Here is a 25,267-nt window from a genome sequence, read left to right as displayed (position 1 = left end):
CCTTCGCCAGCGATGCTCGGGTATAGGTCGGTCCCTCTCTCCGTGGCCGGCCCTGCCGCCCCACTCCCACCGCAGAGGGTCCACTACGGGACCTGCAGCCGCACCGCACTGCCCAGCCCGAGCCCCAGCACCTCGCGCCCCGGCGTGGGGACGCCACTCTTGTCCCAGTACTGGCTTCGGGGGACTCCGGTGTTCCCTGCCTCGCCAGGATCCTGCCCGAGCTCCACCAGCTCCCCGTTGCCTTGGCCTTCGCCAGCCTAACCCCGGCTTTGCAGTAGCTTTTATTTGTACCCTTAACCTTCGGAAGTTTTGACTTGTGTTCAATCTCCGCGATATCTTAAGACTGAATTATCTTTTTTTTTTTTTCTTAATTTTATTTATTCTTGAGAGACATACACACAGAGAGAGGGGCAGAGACACAGGCAGAGGGAGAGGGAGAAGCAGGCTCGTGTGGGAGCCCGACGCGGGACTCGATCCTGGGCCGAAGGCGGCACCAAACCGCTAAGCCACCCAAGCTGCCCAAGACTAAATTATCTTAATCTTACCTACAGTGGAGGGAAATTGAAGCTTAGGTCAATTGAAAGACCTTCCCTGGGGACCTCACAAGCAAGGAGTGAGCACTGGGTGATAACATCTGTCACCTGTAGGATCCACCCAGCTCCAGGGAACTCCACCAGGAGATGTGTGAGATGTTCCAAATCTCCTCTTCTAATTAAAAGACATCTCTCCCCTAGACCTCAAACCAAGGTTAAAAACTCATTTGCCTTCTCAGTCTGCATTTTCCAGGAGAAAAGAGGAAAGGTTCTGTTGCGCACTAGATCCTATGGGATAATGAGATCCTCCTCACCACTGGGCTTAGCTCCAGTCTTTTCCCCTTTCATTAAATAATGAATTAAAAGAAACTGCCTACATAAACATGTGCTGCCAGATGCAGGGATCAAAAGCTAGCCCTCGTGATTGAATATAAATTGTGCATGTGCCTGAGGGATTGATTGGTCTGGAGGCAGAGCAGAGCTTTCCCAAAGCATAGAACAAATAGTGAGTTCTCTGAAAGCCAGTAGGCAGCTGCTCACCAGTGTCTTTTCACCCAGGAGAAAGCAAAAGCTTTCTTATTTAAAGAACCCAAAGTAGGGACCTTATAACCATATGACTATATGGCCTATATATACTGTACAGCCTATATATATATATACCTATATAGCCACATGCCTCCTGCTCCAACTGTGAGCAGGAGGCAAAACATTTGAGTTCAGATTTTGAGTTTGTCTCCTATGGATTCATTTTTCTGAACCTTGACTTCCCCATCTATGTGGTGGGCTGTGATGTAGGGTTGATCCTGAGCAAAACTGATTACAGAGCTAAGTTCGTCTTTCAGCAGCACACCCTTGACAGATGCACTGCCTAGATGCATTTGTTTTTCCTAGTGTGTTCTGGAATATCTAATCAAACATTCTCATAATTTATTGCATTTCCTCTCCCATTGGTGTTTGCATTTAATAATGAATCTCTTTAAAGTGTAAAGCCAGGACTCCTGGGTGGCTCAGTGGTTGAGCATCTGCCTTTGGCTCAGGGCCTGGTCCCGGAGTCCCGGGATCGAGTCCCACATCGGGCTTCCTGTAGGGAGCCTGCTTCTCCCTCTACCTATGTCTCTGTCTCTTTCTCTCTGTGTGTCTCTAATGAAAAAAATAAATAAAATCTTTAAAAAAAAAAAGTGTAAAGCCTTCATGGCTCAAAGGGATAAACCTAATAGCAATTCAGGAACTGAGGCATCTGGGTAAAGTGGAGAAGATTATTGAGGACTGAGGAGTTGGTTTGGGAACTCCTATATCCACCCCTTCCCAGGCATCATGTGCCCAAAAAGCTGGCATTGGCTGAGAAATCAGCGAGACTCTGGATGAGCCAGTCCATGAGGAATAAGCCTACTCTCTGCACATAAAGCCTCATTCATGTAGGAACCCAGAATGGTGGGCTCCTCTGGTTCATTGAAAGGATAATGGTTTCAGAGGCCGAATGAGGCTTAGAAACAATTTATAGCAGCTCCCCACTTAGGGTCAAAGTCCAAAATTTACTCCTGTCCACCTCCCCCCAACCCACATCCATCTTGGACTTTAAGACCCATATTAGTCTAACCAAACCTGAAAGACCTGGGTTTATAGATCCCATTTCTGCTGCTTATTTCAGGACAGCCCTGAGCAGCTCCCCTCACCCCTCTAGGCTTGTTTTCCTCCCTTCAAATTAGAGAAAATAGCAGTGCCTACCTCCTAGGATTGTTCTGCCTCCCACAATAAGATCATGAACGCAAAAGAACTCTATGCACAGAGGGCTGTGGTGAAACCAGTGGTTGTTATCAACTGTACTCTTCCATGGCTCTCTGTCTCTGACAGGTGCCATCCAGATTCCAACAGTGTCTTTCAGCCCCGACGACATTAACACTACAGCCCAGGCCGAGTTTGGAGAATTCATTCGTACAGGTCAGCCACAATCTGTGGAAAGGGGTGGGAGCACAGTTCTCTTACAAAGTGATAAAGAAGCTTCTTTTGTTACTGACCAGAGGACAGTAAAAATTTCTGTGGGTGTATTTTGAGTTTATACACAGTGGGGAGGAATGCAAGCTCTCTAAGAGTCAGAATGGAGGCAGGGTAGAGACTATAGATTTATTTGGCCCTTGAAACACTAAGGCACACTGTTGGGCTGGAGTTTGAACTCTCCCGATCTTTGCCCTAAATATATAACAGTCAATAAATATATAATCAAAAGTTAGGACTAAGAAAGGAATTAAAAGGCACAGCATAAAGAATAGGGTCAGTGATATTCTAATAGCCATGTATAGGGACAGATGGTAGCTATACTTGTGGTGAACAGCATAATAGATAAACCTGTCAAGTCAGTAAGTTGTGTACCTAAAACTAAGGTCACATTGTGTGTCAACTATACTCAAATTAAAAAAGAAAAAAAAAAAAAGATAGGACTAGGAATTCCTTCTTCCTGTGCAAGCTTCTGGAACTATACTCCATGCTTCTCCCACCCCTACCTCCATACACACACCTACACACCTATGTACACACTCCACCCATGCAGGCCCTTCCCCAGATTCTTTACAGGCCCGTTTCTGTGTTTTGAGGCAGTCAGCAACTTTGAGCTGCCATATCAGCTCCCCACCCCCATGTGAGTCCAAGAAGGGATGGGTCAAGAAGAAAAAGGAGACTTGCAACTCCCCACTCCCTGCATGGAAAGCTCCTGGAGAGTAGTGAGGCCCTCTTCCTAAATAAAAGAAAAAAACAGCCCCTCCAAAGTTATCTGGGGTTGGAGGAGCTGGCCTGGGCACATCAAGTGGCCCCCTCGCTAACACTGTCTGTAACCTGAGTAATTGACCCTGAGAGAATCCATACCCACACACGTAAGTGTGGCCTTGTGCTAGACAGAACAATCTTCCCTCTGTATGACACACACAGGAGTATTTTTTTAATCTCTCTCTCTCTCTCTCTCTTTGTAATGTAAGGGTCATGTTTGGTTCCAAGTAATTTGGATATTGGGGACTAGTATATTTATTTATTTATTTTTTTTTTTTTTATTTTTTTTAAATTTTATTTATTTATGATAGGCACACAGTGAGAGAGAGAGAAGCAGAGACATAGGCAGAGGGAGAAGCGGGCTCCATGCACCGGGAGCCCGACGTGGGATTCGATCCCGGGTCTCCAGGATCGCGCCCCGGGCCAAAGGCAGGCGCCAAACCGCTGCGCCACCCAGGGATCCCGGGACTAGTATATTTAAAATTTAACACACACTCGTCATCTGTATAGTCCTGCAGCAGATACTTGTGATGTGCATGTTACAGATCAGACCAAGCCAGATCTTGATCTATTAGCTGTTACCATGATGGAATCTTGATATGCACATTGTCACATAGTAGTAGCACATTTAAATATGAGGAAGAGGAATTTTAGAGATTGTCCGTGCAAATCAGGAATCAGACTGGCTTTGTTCCAGAAGGCTTCCTATAGGACACTACACCTTTTTAAAGAGGGGTGGGGGGACAGGTGGACATTTTCTATCAAATGGTAAGAAAACCAAAGGAAATTGTTAAATCTGGCTTTCTCTCTCCCCTTTCATCCCTTTGTCTCCAGTCTTTCCTACAATTTTCAAAACTAGGTTTATCCAACATGAAGTCATAGGAGAGTACAGCCACCTGTTCACTGTCCAAGGCTCGGACCCCAGCTTGCAGCCCTACATGCTGATGGCTCACAGTGATGTGGTGCCTGCCCCTGACGAAGGCTGGGAGGTGCCTCCGTTCTCTGGGTTGGAGCATGATGGCTTCATCCATGGCCGAGGCACACTGGACAACAAGAACTCTTTGATGGTGTGCAATGCCTTGTTTTCTCTGCTTTGGGGCACTAAGGATTCACCCAGGATGGAAATGTTCTGCTGACCCCTGGGAGGCAGGAGGTTATGGTAGAAAGAACCTTGGCTTCAGGAGACGTGGGTTCCAGCTATCACTTGGTTACTATCCTTTTCTGGGTCTCGATTTCTCAACTATGAAATAAGGACTAGAGTACGTGATATCCAGGGACCCTTTCAGCTCTGACACTGATACATTTATGCTTTTCTCCAGGTGGTAAAGGAGCTTATGCTTCCTCACATCCCATCCCCCAGGGGCCACTTGAATTTGTTCTCTTTAAAGAGAGCCTGATGCTAGCCCCACCAGCCCTGATGCAGGCAGCTGAATGTTACTGATGCCTTGATATTCCCTCTTCCTTTGTGCTTCTACCCCCCAGGCAATCCTGCAGGCCCTGGAGCTCCTGCTGATCAGAAACTACATCCCCCGAAGATCTTTCTTTATTGCTCTGGGCCATGATGAGGAGGTACAACCTCTTCACCCCATAAACCATCTCTAGAACCCCTCTTTAGGGTGGGAGTGGAGGGGTGCACTCCAGTCCAGTTTGCTCCCCAGCTGTAGGGCCTCCAGAATATGGTGTGTTGGTTTGCCAATTCCTATGGGTATCCACACGCCGGAACTATCTAAGGCCCTTGACCAAAATGCAGATTCCCAGACCCAGTGCCACAGATTTGAATTTGTTTTTAAAAGGTTTTATTTTTTAGAGCAGTTTTAGGTTCACAGTAAAACTGAGAAGGTAGAGAGACTTCCCTTATGCCCCTACCATACATGCACAGCCTCCCCATTATCATCATCCCCACCAGTGGGGTATTTGTTACAACTGAAGAACCTACATTGATACATCATAACTCCCCACAGCCCTAGTTTACATTAGGGCTTACTCTGGGCATCCATTCTGTGGACTTGGTCAATTGTATAGTGACATGGATCCACCATTATAGTTTCAAAAAGAGGAGTTTCACTGCCCTAAACATCCTCTGTGCTCTGCCTATTCATCCCCCTCTCCCTTTCCCAATCCCTGGAAACCACGAATTTTTTTTACTATGTCCCTAGTTTTGCCTTTTCCAGAAAGTCATATAGTTGACTTTCCAGAAAGTCATCCAGTATATAGCCTTTTTCAGATTGGCTTCTTTCATTTAGTGATAGGCATAGATCTGAATTTTTAACAAACTCCCTGGTATTATCTGAGGCAGCAATGACACTCTGAGAAACATGGGTGTGATAGTAAGAGAACCAACAGGGAGCAAGGAATCAATGTTTTATTTCTAGTGATGTCACTTACTTTGACCCTGGGCCTGTCACTTCATCTGTGAAATGAGGGCAGTTTGGCCCTTCCAGCTGTGACTTTCCAGGGTTCTGTGAAGCAAGACTGTCTAGGCCCCTTCCTCTCCCTCCCTCACCCCGCAGGATGGAGACAGGGCAGGGAGATTCTGGAGCTCCTAGCTATGTTCAATGGGTCTCCATTAGCTATTGGAGGTCTGTCTGAGAAGGACAATGGCCATGGGTTCAATGTCTGCAGGTGTCAGGGCAGAATGGGGCTCAGAAGATCTCAGCCCTGCTACAGGCAAGGGGTGTCAAGCTAGCCTTCATTGTGGACGAGGGTAACTTCATCTTGGATGGTTTCATTCCCTACCTCAAGAAGCCCTTTGCCATGTGAGTACAGTACCCTATCCCCCACCTTAGAAGGTGTTCTCACCGCACTTCAGATGACCCCAGCCTGGCATCTGTAAGCCATACTGAGACAACTCTTTATTTTACTCCTCTGGCCCTGAACTCGGACCAGTTTTGGGCTCCCCCTTCCCTCTCTTCAAGTGTAGATTTTTTATAAAGCATTATGAAGCCAAGCTGCTAGACCAGCAGACCACTGTGCAGGTGGGCTCATGGGCTCATGGGATAATTCAAGGTGGGAGGAAGTCAGGAGGACCCTCTCTGATCTCTGCTGCAGGATCGCAGTCTCAGAGAAGGGTGCGATTGACCTCAAGCTGCAAGTAAACATGACTCCGGGCCACTCCTCAGCTCCCCCCAAGGAGACAAGCATTGGCATCCTCGCAGCTGCTATCAGCCGGTAAGCAACATGGGCCCTGTTCCCTTGCCAGACTCGGGATGGAGGACCTGGCCCTTTCCCACTTTGGGTTTGAAGAGGCTAAGCTTCCTGCCCTGAAGCTGGGCTGAGAAACCACAATGGGGGCTGCAGGAAGGACAGAGCCACCAGTACCCAGGCAGGGGTCAGGGGTCAGAAAAGGATCTACCCATATTGTAAGCAAGAGCTGGCCCATAAAAGCTAGGTCAGGATGTAAGGGCTGCAGGCTGTGGGTGAGCACAGCAAGGTCTGTAACAGCAAAGCTTACCTCCAGCTGGGTTTTCTTAGCAAAGTGGGAAGAAGAACTATATTAATTCAGTTAAATATGGGTATTCTCTACCAATGTTTAAGGCTTTGTGCCCAGTGATGGGCATATAGCAGTAGAAAGAAACAGCCCCTTTCCTCAAGGAACTCACAGTTAGCAGCAGAGACTGATAATTCTGCTACAGTGTGGTAGGTGACAAGGAGTGGTGCCTACTTGGCCTTGGTAGATAGGGACAGCATCTAGAAGTAATCCTGCTTATGTTTTGAGATCTCCAAACAGGTGGATCGGTGGTGATAGAAGGTAAATGGCAGACCTCCTGGCCAGACCTGCTGAAAAACCCTGTCTCTCTTCTTCTTCCCTTCAGATTGCTGATCTTTAACTGGGGTTGGGGAAAGTCCTGAGAATTCCATTTCTCTTCCAGCCTGGAGCAGACACCACTGCCGAACATGTTTGGAAGTGGGCCATTGAAAACGACATTGCAGGAACTGGCAAATGAGGTAGGGAAAGGAGCCTCACTACCCCTGGTCAGCTGTGGAAGAGAAAGAAAGAGGGGCAGAAAAGTAGTTTCCAGAATAGAAGAGCCCACTGCTGACCCGTGCTATGCACATGCTCACCTATTTTAAGCTAGAGGCTGAGCCGAGACATAGGATCTGACTTCTTCCCGGGAGTGTTGGTGCTTCTCTGAGACCCTAAGACCTGACACATCCAGGCACCCTTTGGGAGCTGGTTCTCAATCATCCTTGAGGCTGCCACTGAGGGCCCTCGAGGCAGATCTAAAGCAGGGAGAGACTCGAGCCTCAGGTACAGTGACCCTGTTATGCTGACCCCTCAGAAATCCTGATGACCTGGTTTCTTGCTTTTCAGTTCCCTTTTCCTGCCAATATTGTCTTGAGAAACTTATGGCTGTTTGGGCCCCTTGTAAGCAGGTAAAGTTTTATCTTTCCTTCTCTCATCCTCCAAACCAAACCTACTCAGTCCCCTCTCCCTGGCTTAGCTAATCATCCCTTAGCCACCAAATGCTACATCTAATCCATATATAGGATGTCCCTCCTAGTCTTAAAGGTCTTCAAGATTCAGGAAAGTGGGTGATCTTCCAACCCATTCTTTCTCCACATTGGAAAGTTCTTCCTAATGTCTGACCTTAGTCTTTTGGCTTTAGGTTAATGGAGAGGAATTACATAACCAATGCACTGGTCAGGACCACGATGGCACTCACCATGTTCAATGCAGGAGTCAAGGTAACATCTCCTAGATCATCCCCTACACCTTTCCCTCCCTACACCTTTCCCTCCCTACACCCACGCCTCCATCCTTTGGCTTTATTTCCTGGCCCCTTCTTCCTTCTCTGATTATAGTTTGAATAATAGGAAGGCCCAGGGCTGAACTGTACAGTGCTATCAGTTGGGTAATCCTCAAGAGCAAGTGTACCAACCGAGGTCTACAAACCCTCTGAAATTGCTGGCCAGATTTTGTACATGTGCCTTTTAGGGAGTGTCCATGGCCCCTCTCAGCTGCCTTGTGTCTGTACTCCTTAAAAAACAAAACAACCATTAAAAAAAAATTATACTAGTATGAAGGGGAGTTATTTGGAAGTTAATTTTTGTGAACTATACTCATTCAACTTGTTACATATTTACCTAGCATTTTGGTCATGTAGCCTAAGGCTCTAACTTTTCTACCTATCAAGGATCTTTTGATTACTCTTTATCACACTTTGGAAGATTTATTCATCTAACAAATTTAATGACTGATTAATGTATTTTCCCCTCATGCTCCCCTGAGTCAAAAGAGAGAAACTCACTCACAGTTTATAAAATCTACATATATAACATCTAAAGGCAGATATTAGTCATTTTCCAAAACACACTAAATACTGGGTAGTCTTAACAAATATGAATTCTATATGAAGTTCACTCGTAGAAATAAATTATGAGTGAATTATTACTTTGATAGATTTTTCTTTTCCAAGAACTACTTTTTGGCAAATTGGTCTACTTCCAGTTGGATTGGCCACTAAGGGGCATCTCTGTTTAAAGGAACAAACCACAGCCAGAGCCACACTGGTTAGCTTGGGCCTATGACTTTCTGAAATCTTGAGAGAAGTGAGACTGTTCCCAATGACTACCAGCACTACTTTAAGGAATGCCGCCTTACCTAGCACACATGGCCTTGTGGAGGTCTGGTCATCTGGAGCCCAGGTTGAGTACAATGAATGGCACCTCAATTCCTGCCATAACTTAACTGGACAGAGTGTCAGCCAGACCTGAGCTGTCTTCACCAGCTGTCTAGAGTGTTCACTGAAATAATAATACTGTGTCCTTGCATGTGAATGCCATTTTATCTGTCCATAAAATTTTTATCTGTCCATTGTCACATTTGTTATTCCATTTGATCCTGTTCACAGCCCTCCTGGTACCATCATCCCCATTGCCAGTCGGGAAACAGAGGCACAAACAGGTCATAATTATTCAAAATCACACGGCTAATTTGTAATAACCCAGCTCTCCTGCCCCTGGTAGTGCTTTTTTGCACCAAACCAGTTCAAAGAAAGATTCAGAGTTGGAGTCCGTTCTATTATGGCCTCTGAGGAAAAAAAATCCACTCAGAGTCTAATTCTCTTCTTCTCTGGTTAGTCTTGGGTTCTTCCTGATCAAGCAGAGAACAGAATCAAATTTTGCAATTAGAAGTGGGAAATTACTATCATCATCCCCTTGGGGTTCAAACACACCGTGACGGGGGCCTGCAGAGGCTCTGGGTGCCCTGGCCTGAGTAAGCAGTAAAGTGCAAGAGGCATATCCAGGGCGCCCTGGGGAAGAGAGTGCACACAGTGCCAGTGGTGCTGCATGGGGCCAGAAGAGAGATGTCTGTGTGGTCCTGGAGAAAACAGTCTTGCTCTGAGAAGTTCTCAGTGAAACCCACCGGGACCAAGAAGCATGGAGATCTGGCCTAATGCACAGACACATCTCTAATTCTGAACATAACCACTTGTCAAGGGCCCAGAGGAGACAAGGGCCAACTAAAAATGAAGCCCTGGACCTTTCAATCAAATTGGCTTCCTCTTTCTCTACTGGTGGTAGTTGGCCTTTCGGGGGGGGGGGGGGGGGGGGGGGGGGCAGAGGGTGGAGCTTATGTGGCTCAGGCCAGGGTTTGTGATTCTCTCTACAGATGAATGTCATCCCCCCGATGGCCCAGGCCATAATCAACCTCCGGATTCACCCTGCACAGACAGTCCAAGAGGTAGGTGACATCTGTTCCCAACCAGTGGTTTGGTATCAGGGATGTGTGATCCCCAGGATCTGGGTATAGCTGCATTCCCAGGGCTGGCCAACCACCATTTTTCAACCAACATTGGTTTATTCAATAACATTTGTTCAACCTTATTAAGAGGCTTCCAGGAATCTGGCTAGGATAGGAGATCTCTGGTTTGGGGGAACTTGGAGTCTGACAAATGATAACAATAGTAGCAGACATGTCCCACAGGCTTGCTTGGTGTGTGGCACTGTTCTAAGATATATGCATGCTCATTTAAAGCCCACAACCATCCTATTATCATCCTTATTTAACAGGGAAACTGAGGCACAGATCAAAAAAGCAGGTAAGTGACATGCCCAAGATTACACATATAACAGTCTAGATCCAGAACCACCACACCAGACCACAATCAAAATGATTAGGGATGAACAAATTGCTAAAGGACCAGTGCAGAGAAAGGGACTGTCACTACCTCTGAGGGTCAAGAAAATCTTTTCTGACCACTAGAAATCTAAGCGGGGATGTAAAGGACAGATAGGACTTTGCTAGAAGCCAGGTATTCAGAGTCAGGCTAAGGTAAAATCAGGCTAAATAAAGAGGACGACAGACCAGGCAGATATGGCAATGGTGAAAATGGAGTAGTAGCGTGGGGTTCAGAGCCTTGTGAACCATGCTGAGGAGTTTGGGCTCTAATCTGTGAACAGAGGGAACTTCAAACGGGGCCATGATGTCCTTAGACGTGCTCTTAGGGAGATGGTGCTGATGGCAATGCAGAGGAAATGCCAGAGTAGGAAGAGACGATTGTGAAACTGTTAGAGCTTCTCAGGCAGTGGACTGAGTGGTGGTGATGGGGTGAGGAAAGGCACCTGCCACAGTGGGAGACTTGGGTTCAGCAGAATGTGATGTGTCATGGGTAAAGGGAGAGAGAAAGGCAGGATGACTCGAAGGTTTTTAACCTGGGTAGTTGGCCAGGTGCTGATGCCTTCAGCCAAGATGGAGCATTCAGGAAGTAGAGCAAGTTCACAGAGAAATATAACGGTTTAGGAGTTTAGAAGCTTAGAAGCTTATAAGTTTAGAAGCTTATAAATTATAAATAGGCAATTATAAATACATCAGGTCTGGAGAGAGAATGAACTAGAGATACAGGCTGGGGTGTTAACATAAATGAAACCTCTAGAGTCAATAAAATCCCACAGGAAGAATGTGTAAAATTAGAAAGAAAGAGGATCGAGGACAGAGCCTGGCAGTGGCCTGCTACAAACATCAATTTAAAAATGATTAAAATCAGTGGGTAATTGCAAACTGTGATGAGTGCCATATGAAGAGGGACCAGGTTCTAGTGGAGAATGTAAGGGGGAACCAGACCTCGGATAGGGTCAGATAAGGCTTCCCCGGGGAGTGACATGTGAGCTGAAAGGTACAGGATTGAGCAGACATGGTGCAGAATGTTTGGCATCTGCAGGAAAGGCTAGCTTACTTAAACAGCAGGTTGTGCTAAATAGGAGTTCAGGAGACAAATGTAATCCTTCAAAAAAATGATCTCAAGAGGCAACCCAACAACTATCGAATGACTAATAACATTCCAGAATTAAGCAGGGTTAAGGGCAGGTGGTGTTCCCTGAGTCTCTGATGCAGATCCTTGAGGGTCAGCCACACTTAGACTTCTGTGGTCTTTTCTCCCTAAATTCTTCCCCCTGGAGGGTTTTGTTTGTTCTCACATAGGGTGGGAGGCACACCCCTCACTGCAGGGGGGCCGGCGGGGGATGGATTGATGGCCTGCCCAGCATCACCCAGCATTCTGGGGAAGCTGGGACCGGTGTGAGCCCTGGGCTCCACTGCTTTTCATCGAGTGCCAACCTTTGTCCTCTCCCTAGAGGATCATGGGGCCAGGAAATCACTGAATTCCCCCCATTGAACTTCTTTCTACCAGTTTTTTTCCAGCCTCATTCCAACTCCATGCCCTTTCCAAGGGCTGTTTTCCACCAGCTGGGGCTTTCATCTCCCCAGCTTCTGGCACTCTTCCCTCCTCTCTATTCCCCACCAGAGTGGCCTTCCTTCCCAGTCTATCTCATGAAATCTCTGAAAGCCCTGGGCCCATCCTGCCCACCTGTCCAGCATCCAAAAGCATACAGCATCCTTTAGTTCTGATCCCTCCCTTGCCTCGTGCCCAGTTCCATCATCAAGTTCCATGGGCTGGAACTGCTGGGCTGGATCCTGTGGGAGCATGAACAGTTCCCAGAACCGTCTTCCTCCAACTCTAACTGGTCTCTCCCATGTTGTGGGTATAGAGAGGTCTCCATCACCTATGTGTGAGCAACAGTCTTCAGAAATGTCATAGACTACCCTGTAGAAGGTTCGTCCTGAATGGGCCTCAAGGAGTAAAAATAAGGCCACTAGGAGATGCTTCAGGAAGCCCCAACTAGGAGAGTTGGGGAATATGGCATCTTGGATGGTCATGAGCTTCTCAGAGGGTGGATGACGTCCACCTCTCTATAGAGTATTGTACCAAAGATTCCTTCCTTTCTTCATTCATTGCTTCACCAAGTGTTTACTGAGTGGCCGCTATGGGCTAGGCATTCTTCTAAGTGCTTGGGAAAATGGTGAACAAGACAGACAAGATTCCCATTCTGATGGCACTTATGTTCTAATGAGTAAGGGACAGCAATAAGCAAGTGATCAAATACAGGAACAAGCTGATTTTTTCAAGAGGTAAGTACCATAAAGAAAATCATAGGATGATGTGTCACAAAGTGATTGTGGGGTAGGCATGGAACAGCAAGTCAGTCCTCTGAGGCGACATTTACCCTGCAACCCGACATAGAACAAAGATCTGGGAATGGCAGTAAGGGCACTGGCCTCTAGTCTCAACAGAGGTGAAATAGTATGTCTCATATATACCATAGCCTGTGGAGGATATAAAAATATATCAAATTAAAAGGGGAGGGGGAGATGCCTGGGTGGCTCAGCGGTTGAGTATCTGCCTTTGGCTCAAGGTGTGATCCCGGAGTCCCAGGATCAAGTACTACATCGGGCTTCCTGCATGGATCCTGCTTCTCTCTCTCTCTGCTTGGGTCTCTGCCTCTCTCTGTATCTTTCATGAATAAATAAATAAAATATTTTTTTAGGGATCCCTGGGTGGCGCAGCGGTTTGGCGCCTGCCTTTGGCCCAGGGCGCGATCCTGGAGACCCGGGATCGAATCCCACGTCGGGCTCCCGGTGCATGGAGCCTGCTTCTCCCTCTGCCTGTGTCTCTGCCTCTCTCTCTCTCTCTCTGTATGACTATCATAAATAAATAATAATAAAAAAAAATATTAAAAAAATAAATAAATAAATAAATAAAATATTTTTTTTAAAAAAAGGAAGGGGGAGAGGGGTGAGATACTACAGGAAGCTATACATCAGGTCATTATAGACATTCATAGCCAAGTTGCTCAAAAGCAGAATGGATTATAACTTAGCATGGTGGTGAGCCTTCTGCCATGGAAGTATCCAAGCCCAGGCTGGATGACAGTCTGTCCTGGGCATTAGTGAGAGGCCTTGCCTTACCACAGGATGGAGGCTGGACTTGCTAACTCTAACTTAAAGACCTTGCCAATTTTTTGGTATCCCTTGTCCTGGCCTTCAACACATTTATCATTCACTTGAGGGAAAAACATATCTACACATAAAACAGAGGAAAAATCGTAACATTATGGTAATGTGCTATAAGGGCTGTAGAAGCTCAGAGTGATGAGACTCATGTGCTCTAAAGCAACCTTTGAGGTCCCTCTTACCATTCATGAATCCCATCCTTGTGCCCCTGATTATTGCCCAGGGTGGCTCCTCTATTCTACGCAAATAACTAGCATATGTTGAGTGTTTACTATGTGCCAGGAACCTGCCTAAGTATGTGACATATGCTAATTCCAGTAGTGGTCACAACCACCTTCCCAAGCAGGTGCTACTGTTATCCTTATGTTAACATATGAGCATGCTGAGACACAGAGGTTAAGGAGCCTGCTCAAGGTCACACAACTATAAGTGGCTGTCCATGGCACGAAGTGTGCTGTCACTCCTCGATTTTTGTGCCTGCCCGCCTCCCTGATCAGATCTTGCCTCTTCTCCATCTGTTTCATGTCCTTCCTTTGAATTTCTGCTCAAAGTCCATCACCACCAAGGTGATGGAAGGAATCCAAGGAGTCCATCTTAATGAACACCATCCTCATTCAGGCCCTACTCCACCCCACCTCAACCTGCATGTGCTTTGGTGGTAGTGAAGCATCATCCTTGTGAGAAACCAGGTTCAGGTACTCAGCCCAGCGACATTAACTGTACAATCCTATTATACAGTTACTTCATGAGATAACTTATGAAGTGAGTTTTTATTGGTTCATATCTTTTAAATTTCTTGCATCCAACATGTATTGCATGCCTTTTATGTTCCTGGGACGGAAAACACAGAAGTGAGGTAGCCCTCCTCTTGCATCAGAACCTGGCCTGTGAGTTAGCAGGAAACCTGAGCTCTTGTGGCTTCCAACTGAGGGGGGATCCTGTCTGTGTGCCCTCTTCAGTTTCTGGGGGCAGGAGTATTCAAGTAATTTGGGATAACAAAAAAAAAAAAAAATTGGGATAGCAGGCCCAGTCCCAACCCCCACCTTCTATGGTGATGACTAGGAATCTGCTAGTTGGTTGAAGATATAGCAAGACTATGTGCTAATTCTTGAATTAGAGGGTTTAGGGCAAACATGCTGGAATGAAAATAAGCTCCGATAAGTGAGTAATGCACCACCACCACCACCCCCAACTAATCCAACAGCAAGGAATTTGGTTTGGCTCAATGGTAGTTTTTAAGCCAGAAATAGGCCTCATTTCCTTTCCAGTCTCCACTCCTAGCATGTTTCTAGGCGACACTGCCATAAAAAGGGGTACTCTTGAGTTAATGCCCCCCATAGGAGTGGTCCTCAGCTATGGGACACCCCCCTTTCTAAGGCAGAGGCAGTTCTAAAGCACCTGCTGATCAGATGGGTCGAGACCAGTGCTGGGGCTTTCCCTGGGTGGCAGGGTAGGCTTGGGGGCCACTCTAAGCCAGCCTCCCAGTCCATTTCCACATGTCTCCATTGGACCTGATCCTCAGGGTCTGGTCTACGTCCTGCCTGGGACCAGGACTTGTGCTGGATCCAGCTCTAGTGGTTTCCGACTGAATTTTCTAGGAGCTTCCTCAGGTTCCTTCCTGAGGAAAAGAGGCAAAGAGAAAACTTGAACACCAGTCCCCCCAACTCCTGACTTTTTGCCTGTGTTGAGCTCATCTTCCTGGCTCCAGGGCAGTTGGTTACAAACAGGAAGCAGGGATGCCCAGAGAGGAGAAAGAAGAGTGCGTGACCCTTTCCTCAACTGTCTGAAACTCCCAGGTTGATGTGAGGTCATCACATCGATCAGCCTGCCTCAAGATGTCTGTGTTCCCCCCTTCCTGTGGTGTCTTCTGCATTCCACCTAGCCCATGACTCAGCCCAAGAGGAAGGACACACAATTTCCTGATTTCTCCAATTCCCCACCTGCCTCATGGCCATAAGGCAAGCCTCCTGAACGTTTAACCTAAACCTACTATGCTGTAGATCCCTTGCCAGAAAGACCCAACTCTTCTCTCTACTACAGCCAGTCGCTGAAGTTGAGGTCCCAGGGCAAAAATGAGCTCCCCTGTAAACTCCCAAGGCTCTGCCTTCCTGGAGAGAAATCAGGACTGTTTCAATTCATATAGTACTTGGACAGCAGATAGTTAAGAACTCAAACTCCCTTTGTTTGCTCCCTCAAGGTCCTAGAACTTGTTAAGAACATTGTGGCTGACGACCGGGTCCAGTTCCACGTGTTGACTGCCTTTGACCCCCTGCCTGTCAGCCCCTCTGACCATCAGGCCTTGGGCTACCAGCTGCTCCGCCAGACCATACAGTCCATCTTCCCGGAAGTCAACACTGTTGCCCCAGGTAATGACTTCATCAGCTGTGGCTGGAGGGAGGTGGGGGCTGGAACTGTTTCCTATCTAATGTCTACTGCCCCACCTCCACCCCAGCTGTTCAGCCTGGAAACATCTGGCTGCTTCCCCTCGTGATGAAACTGGAACTGTATTTTCCCCTTGGAGTGGAAGTCAGAAAGCAAACAGGAAAAGAGCAGAAACAATAAATTAGGTCAGTCATGCCTGGGTCCTAGCTTAACCTAGACCAGCCTCTCTGGCATGGAGGACAGGGTCAGCCCAGACCCCCACCCCCAGCTCCTCTGGAGGAGCCACAGAAGGGGCCAAGTTTCTCCTAGGCTGGTTCTGATCCTTCCTGGGATAACAGCTCAGCAACAGAGCTCAGAAATGCCTCCCCACGTGTACCATTTGCATGAACCCCCTTCGTCTCTCCCAGCCCAAACCAGTTCCAGCAGCAGTGCCTCTGTGCCCCTTCCTTAATCTTCCAGCATACCTTCCAAACCTATGTTGGGTAGACAGTGGTTCTCCAACTTGAAAGTGGAAGAGGATTACCTAAGGAATTCACTAAAGTGCAGATTATCTGAACCTACTCCTAAAGATTCAAGCTAACCAGATCTGGAGAGCACCCTAGAATCTGCCTCTCTAACAAATTCCCCCAGAGGATTCTGAGACTAGTTGATGACTAACTGCAGTTTGAGGATCTCTGGTCCATGATGTAAGGAGAAAATGCTCTAATGCTAAGCCTTGTGTCCAGGTTTTTTTAAATCTAGATTTAATCATGGATTCCTTCATTTAAGATTTTATTTATGTATTTGAGAGAGTGAGAGCAATAGCAAGTGTGGGGAGGGAGAGGGAGAAGCAGACTCTGCACTGAGCATAGAGCCCGATGTGGGACAATCCCAGGACCCTGAGATCATGACCTGAGCAGAAATCCAGAGTCGAGCGTCAGAAACTTAACTGGCTGAGCCAGCCAGGTGCCCTGGATTCCCTCATGTTCTAAGTGCATACTTCAGCCCTGCCTCTGTGCTGGGCATGGGCCCGTAGGAGCGCATACAGTGAAGCTCTGCATCCATAAACTCAGAAAATGGCAGCCTTCGTTTTTAATCAACTTAAATCTGGCTTTAAGCCCCACTCCTCAGGAAATTCAACCTCCGGAGCTATTGAGGCCTCCAAGCACCACCCCACCACCCTCCTTCTGTATCGGGCCCTCGAGATCTTAGGTGGCAGCATAGCACGGGAGCCCCTCAGCTAGTGGTCATCGGTCCTTGCAGTTACCTCAGACATCCATTGCCTAGCTAGAAGGTCACTTCAAGTTGGAGATTTCCTCTGATTCCCTGGCCTGTTTGGAGAGTGGGATCTTTGACTCTAGACCTAAGACTCCACCTCCCTGAACATACCAGGCAGCCATCCCCTCTGAGGCCTGCCACCTCTTCAGACTCCTGCCACAGAGCAGGGGCTAGGTCTCCACCATTCAGGGACCCTGGCCCTCTAGGTCCCTGATTCTTCTTTCTTGGCCCTCAGAGGCTTTCTGCACTACTCTCTCCCTTCTGGGGCACCCACCATAATCTCATTAACAGAGTTAGAACTTTACAGAAAAAAGATAGGCAGATATCAACTAGTAGAAACCCCCAAAGCAAGGGCGTAGTTACCCATTTGAAACCAGGAGTGGAAAATGGAACAAAACACAAATTAACATCTCAAATCATCCCACCATTCTTTAATTGGTGCTTGAGGGGGTCTTTTCTCAGAGAACTCTCCCAGTGGAGACAGGTCCTAGCCCTAGCTGGCGAGTGGGGTGAGTGGCTACTACCTTCAAGAGAGCATGATACTGGAGAATATCCTGGGACTTCCTTAACCTGAAGCTTGATTTTTGGAAGACAAAGTCAGCCTTCAGAGGATGAAAATAATAGGAAATTGTGTTCTGCTTTAAGAAGACTGCATTTTATAGCAGTAAACCTCCCTGGAAGGTGTTTATTTCTGATCTAGGGTGATATAAAGAGAACCAAGGCAATAAAAAACTGATATCTAGATTTCTGGAGAGCTAGATTTCTGAAATAGCCCAGCTAAGGGTATAAAATGAAGGTATTGGCCTCCCTGGTCATCATGGAGAGAGGACACTTCAGTCTGGATCATTCAAGGGATAACTCACTAATACACTTGGGAGGAGGTTTCATGCTTCTGGCTGAAATGGTGTTTTATTAAGGTTTTGAGAATGGGTAGCCTGAAGGACAAAAATTCATAGCTGCAGGCTCCCAGGAGGGGCCAGGTGACGTTCTTATGATTTTCCAGTCAACCCACCTCCAATCACTACCTTGGCTTGATGGCTCACATAAAGCCCCATTCCTCTTGATTTTCCCTGTGTAGGTATTTGTATTGGCAACACAGACAGCAGACACTATACGAACCTCACCACTAGCATCTACCGGTTCAACCCCGTCTACCTGCATCCTCAGGACTTCCGTAGGTGAGTGGAACAAGTTCGAACAGGAAGGGTGAAGGAGGAGATACATCTGACCTATCCCCACCCCATTCTCCTACCAGTCCACAGAATGGGGGGAAGCCAGGGTTTAAACAAACAAAAATGAAGACATTATTGAACCCACTGGCCAACTTTCATCATTGCCGGAGTCTTGCCACTCCAGAATGTATGGGAATTGGCCACTGTTTCTCTGGGATGATTGGAAAGAACCTGATGCAAGTAGGACCTTTGGGTATGATCCCTCCCTTTGGAAGAATACTTACCCTCTGGACTTCATTTTCTCCCCCAAAAAAGGAGACTCCAGATTTCTCAATTACCACTCAGTGAAATGCAGACCCATATAGGTCAAAGGTGGACACATGCTTTGAATTCTCAGAAGAAAATATACTATAGGAATCTAAGACATGATCACCAATTTTAACTGCTATGTGTGAATTACTACTTTGTGGGTTCTTCAGCATATTTGATAGATCTTAATAATAGCTTTTACGGATTTTGCTTGTTTTTTTCAACTGAGGTAGCAGGTTGCTACTCTTCATTTCTTTTATCTTTGAGGTTACTTACATGTGTGGCGTGTGGAGGCACATTGTGAGCACAAGATCTGATGGGAAGTTTCTAGATGAAGTAGAGGTCCCACAGGGACCCTGAGCAGTCACCTCCCTTTCCTTTTATGTCCCTAGTAATGTAGGGGCCAGGGACTCTGGCCTAAGAGAAATAGAATTAAAAAGATAATTTCCCCTCTGAGGGGAAAGTATCACATAGATTTCAGAGCAGGAAACAAATGTGAACTCCCCAGGATTTTATTATTATATGCACTTTTTCTTTGCCATGGGCCGGGACCCTGGAGAGATGACCTACATGTCATCTTCTTACAAAAGGCCTCTCCCACTTGCCCACTTCTTACCCTCTGGAGACTCAAAGGCCAGTGGCTTCAGGGGATGTGAGGTAGGGGGTACTCAGTAATAGCACTTGTTCTACAGCAATTGGCTCTCTCCTCTCTTTCCCAAAATCTCTCACTCAGCATCCATGGAATCAATGAGAAAATCTCAGTCCAAGCCTATGAGACCCAGATGAAATTCATCTTTGAGTTTATCCAGAATGCTGACACATACCAGGAGCCAATTCCTCACCTGCACGAACTATGAGGTCGAGGAGCCAGCTGGATTAACCGTGCCTACCCGGGGCAAAGCTAATGTCGATGAAACTTTGGGTCAAAACCACATTGTGATCCATCACCCACTTGCCTTACTCACTCCTGAAATCACCAAAGAACAAGGCCAAGGGTAGAGAAGTGCTGGCAGGAACCTCTTTTCTTCCTTCTTCCAAACATCTGCATCCCTTGGCTGACCAACATTTACTGCCTTCTTGTCAGTATCCTAGAAGTTACTGGGCTTGTTTGTCTTATACAGGTTATTTAACTGCTCCTTGTTAAGGCCTGACTTGACAAACAAAGAATTAGAAAATCTCAACTGGTTTTTACCTTCTAGAAGTGTTTAATTTAGAGCATGCTTGCCAGGCTGCCCTCTCTATCACTTACAAATTTCTTTTTGCTGTAACTTCCTTTCTCTTCCTCCCCCTTCCCTTGGATTATTTAGCTGGCCTTTCATCTCTCCTCTCCTGCCCCTGCATCCCTCGCCCTGCCCTCCCATTTATTCTAATCTAGAGCAGAACTTAGTTATATTGTGATACTACTAACAACACCTGGCCAAATAAAGCGGGCTATGTGGCATCAAGTGGTCACTGAGAAGTGAAACTGAGGCAGGGGGCTTTGCAGGAACCCCAAACCTCCTGGTTCTGGAGGCTGGAGCCTAGAGAAGAAAACTATCCTTGGGCTTCTCCCAAGGACTCCCTGGTCTTTGCTCCCTCCCCTGTCCTGTTCCTGCCACCTGCTGCTGCTGACCCACCCCTGGAGGCACTAATCTGTGGAAACATTTCCCTGGCATATCCTATGGGCTGAGCTCCCAAGAGAAGGGCACTCATGATCCTGCCTTTCAGTGAAGCCCAGGACCAGCGGGGTTCTGGCCTTTGCCTCAGGTCCTGGTTCTGACCTATCAAAGGGAAGTGGCAGGTATAGTATGGGGGAGCAAGGAGGAGCCTGACTTGAGGGGCTCTGTCCCAGGTGGTGAGCAGAGGAGGGGCAAGCTTTGCCTCCTTAGAGGACAGCAGAGCTCCTGTTCTTTTCCTCTGGAATCCAACCCTGAGCATATTCAAGTCTGCTTAGTAGCTGCCAGGTAGGGGGCATTGGAAGGCAGCCTTTCTTGGCTCAAGGCTGGGAGCTGCGAGCTTTGTGGGTCACAACGGAGTTGGAGTCAGAGAGAGAGACACAGAGGGCGCTGGGACTTGAGAGACTCCCTCTTTTTTGCCTCATCAGACTTTTCATGCCTTCCTTGGGATATGTCAGCAATAGGCTCCTTTTCGCACCCCACAACCCCCACGCCCCCAATTCCTTACCTCCCTCCCATGCCCAGGCCCGTGGCTGTGAGCTATTCCTTGGAGCTTATGCTTAATGGAAAGTGGTAGAAACACAGTGTGGGGATTATTTGAGCCTTTTTGCTACTCCCCCTAAGATTCACATTCCTTCCCTCACCCTCCCTTTTTTGGCCAACTCAGAACTTATTCAGCCTTTGTTAGAGAGTGAGCTGAAGAACAAAAATAATCCTTCACATTCATGCAGAGCTGGACAAAGTGCTTTCCTACACCTTATTTCATAAGAGCCCCATGAAGAAAGTACTATTACCCCTTCTTACAGGGGAGAAATTGGTTCTCAGAGAGGTTATACACCTAGCTGGGAGCAGATTCAAACCATGTCACCTGGCCCCAAATGCACCATCATTCCATGGTCCTAAATTAATAATGGAATCTACTTCCCATCCATTATTTTACTTAATCCTCACAATAGCTCCAAGGGATTATTGCTCCTGTTTTATAGATTAGGCAACTGAAATTCAGAAATTAAGTAATTTGCCCAAGGTCATGCAGGTGTTGGGAGCAAAGTCTCCCTGAGTCCAAAGCCTGTGCTAATAGTACTGAAGAGGAAGGAAACTGAGACTCAGAGAAGTCATTGGCCCAAGATCACAAAGCTCTCAAGGGGCAGCCCCAAAATGTAAATGTCAGTTAAAAATCCCCAAGTCCAGTGCTTTTTCAGTTGTACCACACTGCCCACCCCAAGAACCTATGCTGTGTAGCTTATTCATTCCGATCCAAGGAGATCCCAAGGACAAAGGCTGTTGTACCGTTGGCTTTGGTTCTTAGCTCAAGCTCTCTCTGTTCCCCTGGCTGACCTCTCTCTAGTCACACCTCTCCCTCTGTCTGCCAGCATTCCTTATCACACCAACCCCAGCTTCTGGGTTCAGAGTTTGGAGACGGCTGGGTCTCTAATAAACCATGGGATAACTTGGGGAAGAATGGGCAGGGGACCTTGTCCCCATTGGGTCTCACCACTCTCTTGTACTGGCAGAAAAGATAGTCTTTCCAGCCTCTGGAGTGGGAAGGAAGGCCCTTGCGAGGGAACTGCTCCAAATCTCAGTTCCAAGAACACAGACCTTTCAATCCTGTGGCCCCTCAATGCTTCTGGAAAGAATGGCCAAAAGTGCTGACCAGACCAGGACAACATGAGCCCTGGGACTCTGGGCAGAAAGGGGCAATAAATCTGGAACTTCCCTCCACCCCCACCTACATCAATCTACCACTCCCCAAATCTACCTTGAAAGAGCTCTGGCAATAATCACAAGTATGCCCTATATCCCCATTGAGGACTTCGCTCAAGCTTCTTACTCACACCTTGCTCCCTGAAGACAAAGTAGTCATAAGCAAAGAGACTGGGAAAGGAGTAAAGTCTAGCTGGAGTCCCTTGATGCTGAACCCAGGTTGCTAAAAACTTGGCCATTTGGGGTCCAATATCCTTCTCCCCGAGAGGAGATAACATAGAGACACAAAGGTCCTACTGAAGAGCTGGACTCTTCGTTCATTTTTTTTTTCTTTGAAAATTGAAATCTAAATAATTCTATAAAAATGAAACTATTTGCAGTTTTACTGTTCAGTGTCCATGTAGCTTGTCAATAAAAAGGTATCACACTTCATGTATATTACATTTAGACCTACAAATATAAAAATGTAATATAAAGTGTTTAATACCAAAAAATATCCCTCAGCCACCATGTGCAATGTTGTAAATACTACACTAGCTCATGATTACCTCCAGAACCAGAAATTGGAACTCAAAGAGGAGCGAGAAAATGGACACTCAGCACTACTGAGAAATAACATTTCATGCAGGAATCTATTGCAGTCATGGTATCTGAGAGGAAAGATTTGACAATTTTCTTTTCTCTTTGCTAAGCACTTTGACAGCTCAGTTCCTCCTTGTACTCCAAAGCCATGTGTGTCTCTAAAGTTTACAGTGACAAAACCTACAAATCTTCAGAGCATCACATTTTTTTTTCTTAAGACATAGGATGAGCTATGTAGAGAAGGATTTCTCTGCAGCCTGAACTGTGTTAGTCTCAGGAATATGTGTGTAGGGTGACAGATTGCTCTGTGCCAACACTGAATCCTAAATGACAGAAACATCCTTATTGTTATTTTTTTAAATGTATGTATTTGAGAGAGAGCACGAGTGGGACGGGTAGACAGAGAGGGAGATAAAATCTCAAGCAGACTCCATGCAGAGCATGGAGCCCAAAGCAGGGCTCCATCTCACCACCTGAGATAACCACCTGAGCCAAAATTAAGAGTCTCATCCAACCAACTACGCCACCCAGGCACCCCAGGTTGTTTTTTTGTTTTGTTTTGTTTAACTTTATTTTTGAGTAATCTCTACACCCAACATTGGGGCTTAAACTCAAAACGCCAAGATCAAGAGTAGCATGCTCTGTCAGCTGAGCCAGTCAGGAGCCCCCGACCCCTAGGTTTTTAATAGATTTCATTATTTTGTTGTTTCCTCAAAAAGTGAAATGTAGAGTCACCATATGACCCAGAAATTCCACTCTTATATACCCAAAAGAACTGAAAAGAAGTACTCAAATAAAAGTTTGTACAAAATAGGTTATAGCATCACTGTTCATAATACTCAAAAGGTAGGAACAACCCAGATGTCCATTAACAAATGAATGGATCAACAAAATATGTTATATCCATACTATGAACTATTTTTCAGCAATAAAAAGGAATAAAATACTGACACATGCTATGACATGGATGAACCTTGTAAACATTATGCTAAATGAAAGGAGCCAGACACAAAAGGCCACCTATGGCGTGGTTCCATTTATATGCAATGTCCACAATAGAGAAATCCATAGAGACAGCAGACTAGTAGAGCTGGGAGAGGGAAGTAAATACTTAATGAGTAAAAGGTTTCCTTTTAGGGTGCTGAAAATGTCTTGGAGCTAAATAAAGCTGATGGTTGCACAGCATTGTGAGTGCACTAAATAAATGCCAGTGGATTGTATGGTTTAAAATGGTTCATTTTTGGGATCCCTGAGTGGCTCAGCAGTTTAGCACCTGCCTTTGGCCCAGGGAGTGATCCTGGAGACCCGGGATCGAGTCTTGCATTGGGCTCCCTGCATGGAGCCTGCTTCCTCCTTTGCCTATGTCTCTGCCTCTCTCTCTGTCTCTCATGAATAAATAAATAAAAACTTTTTTAAAAATTAAAAAAATAAAAATAAAATGGTTCATTTTTTTAATGTGGATTTTACCTCAATAAAAAAAAAAATTTCTTTGAGGTATTTAAGAGGTGGAGTCAACGGATGGCACTTGGTGATTGGTGGATACTGGGGAGGTAGGGTACAGGAAAGCATCAAGAATGACTTCCAGGTGGCTGACATGAGCAAATGGGAGGTGACTTCATTTACTGAGACAGGGGAAACTGAAGAAGGAGCAGATCTCTAGGAGATGACAAGCTCCATTTTGGATATGAGGAGCTGGAAGTGCTGAGACATCCAAGCCTAGAGCTCAGAAGAAAAGTCTAAGACCAGGATATTTAGGATTCATCAACCTGTCACCATAAATTGACACTACGAGAGTGGATGAGATTCATTATCTGAGGGTCTGATTGAGGAAGGAGAACTCAATTTGTAAGTTTAAATTAAAATGTCAAAAGATGGGGTAGCCCTGGTGGCTCAGCGGGTTTAGTGCCGCCTTCAGCCCAGGGCCTGATCCTGGAGTCCCGGGACTGAGTCCCAAGTCGGGCTCCCACAATCCAGGATCCCACAATCTGGGATCAAGTCCCACATCGGGCTCCTTGCAAGAGGCCTGCTTCTCCCTCCGCCTGTCTCTCTCATGGATAAATAAATAAATTAAAAAATTTAAAAAGTCTTTTAAAAAATTAGAACATGTCTGCAAACCACAGAAATTTTAAAATATAAGGCATTAAAAATTAGTATAAATTTAAAAATATAAAGTATCTATGCTCAAGGACCTTGCCATCTACTTGGAAAAACAAAACCAGCACATCAAACAAAAAGTCCATGTAAAATAAGTGTTAAGCTGTGTAACCGATATCATCAGAAAGTACCACATTGTCTTTTCCAACTCTGTTCTCCCCAACATGCGGCCAGCTATGTATTTAAAAACCTGTGACCGGGGGATCCCTGGATGGCTCAGCGGTTGGGCATCTGCCTTTGGCCCAGGGTGTGGTCCTAGAGACCTGGGATCGAGTCCCACATCAGGCTCCCTGCATGAAGCTTGCTTCTCTCTCTGCCTATATCTCTGCCTCTCTCTCATTCTGTGTCTCTCATGAATAAATAAAGAAAATCTTTAAAAATAAATAAATAAAAAATAAAAACCTGTGACGGGACGCCTGGGTGGCTCGTTGGCGGCGGTTGAGTCTGCCTTCAGCCTGGGTAGTGATCCCG

General features: G+C 46.4%; 1 protein-coding gene across 1 annotated transcript in view; it reads left to right on the top strand.

Moving 5' to 3' along the window:
• Positions 1–23,872, top strand: part of PM20D1 (peptidase M20 domain containing 1) — a 29,379-nt gene extending 5,507 nt beyond the window's left edge. Inside the window, exons 3-14 of the mRNA XM_025991378.2 lie at positions 2,385–2,471; positions 4,125–4,357; positions 4,773–4,859; positions 5,913–6,046; positions 6,339–6,458; positions 7,160–7,235; positions 7,603–7,664; positions 7,898–7,976; positions 9,904–9,975; positions 15,779–15,947; positions 18,299–18,398; positions 19,435–23,872. Coding sequence (XP_025847163.2) covers positions 2,385–2,471; positions 4,125–4,357; positions 4,773–4,859; positions 5,913–6,046; positions 6,339–6,458; positions 7,160–7,235; positions 7,603–7,664; positions 7,898–7,976; positions 9,904–9,975; positions 15,779–15,947; positions 18,299–18,398; positions 19,435–19,558 — 1,343 coding nt within the window. The 3' untranslated portion in view covers positions 19,559–23,872. The remainder of the gene's footprint in view (positions 1–2,384; positions 2,472–4,124; positions 4,358–4,772; positions 4,860–5,912; positions 6,047–6,338; positions 6,459–7,159; positions 7,236–7,602; positions 7,665–7,897; positions 7,977–9,903; positions 9,976–15,778; positions 15,948–18,298; positions 18,399–19,434) is intronic.
• Positions 23,873–25,267: the final 1,395 nt, after the last annotated feature.

This window comes from Vulpes vulpes, chromosome 5 (genome assembly GCF_048418805.1).
Source record: "Vulpes vulpes isolate BD-2025 chromosome 5, VulVul3, whole genome shotgun sequence".
NCBI lineage: Eukaryota > Metazoa > Chordata > Mammalia > Carnivora > Canidae > Vulpes > Vulpes vulpes.
Note: the sequence above shows the minus strand (reverse complement) of the source record. Positions and strands in the feature narration are given on the sequence as shown.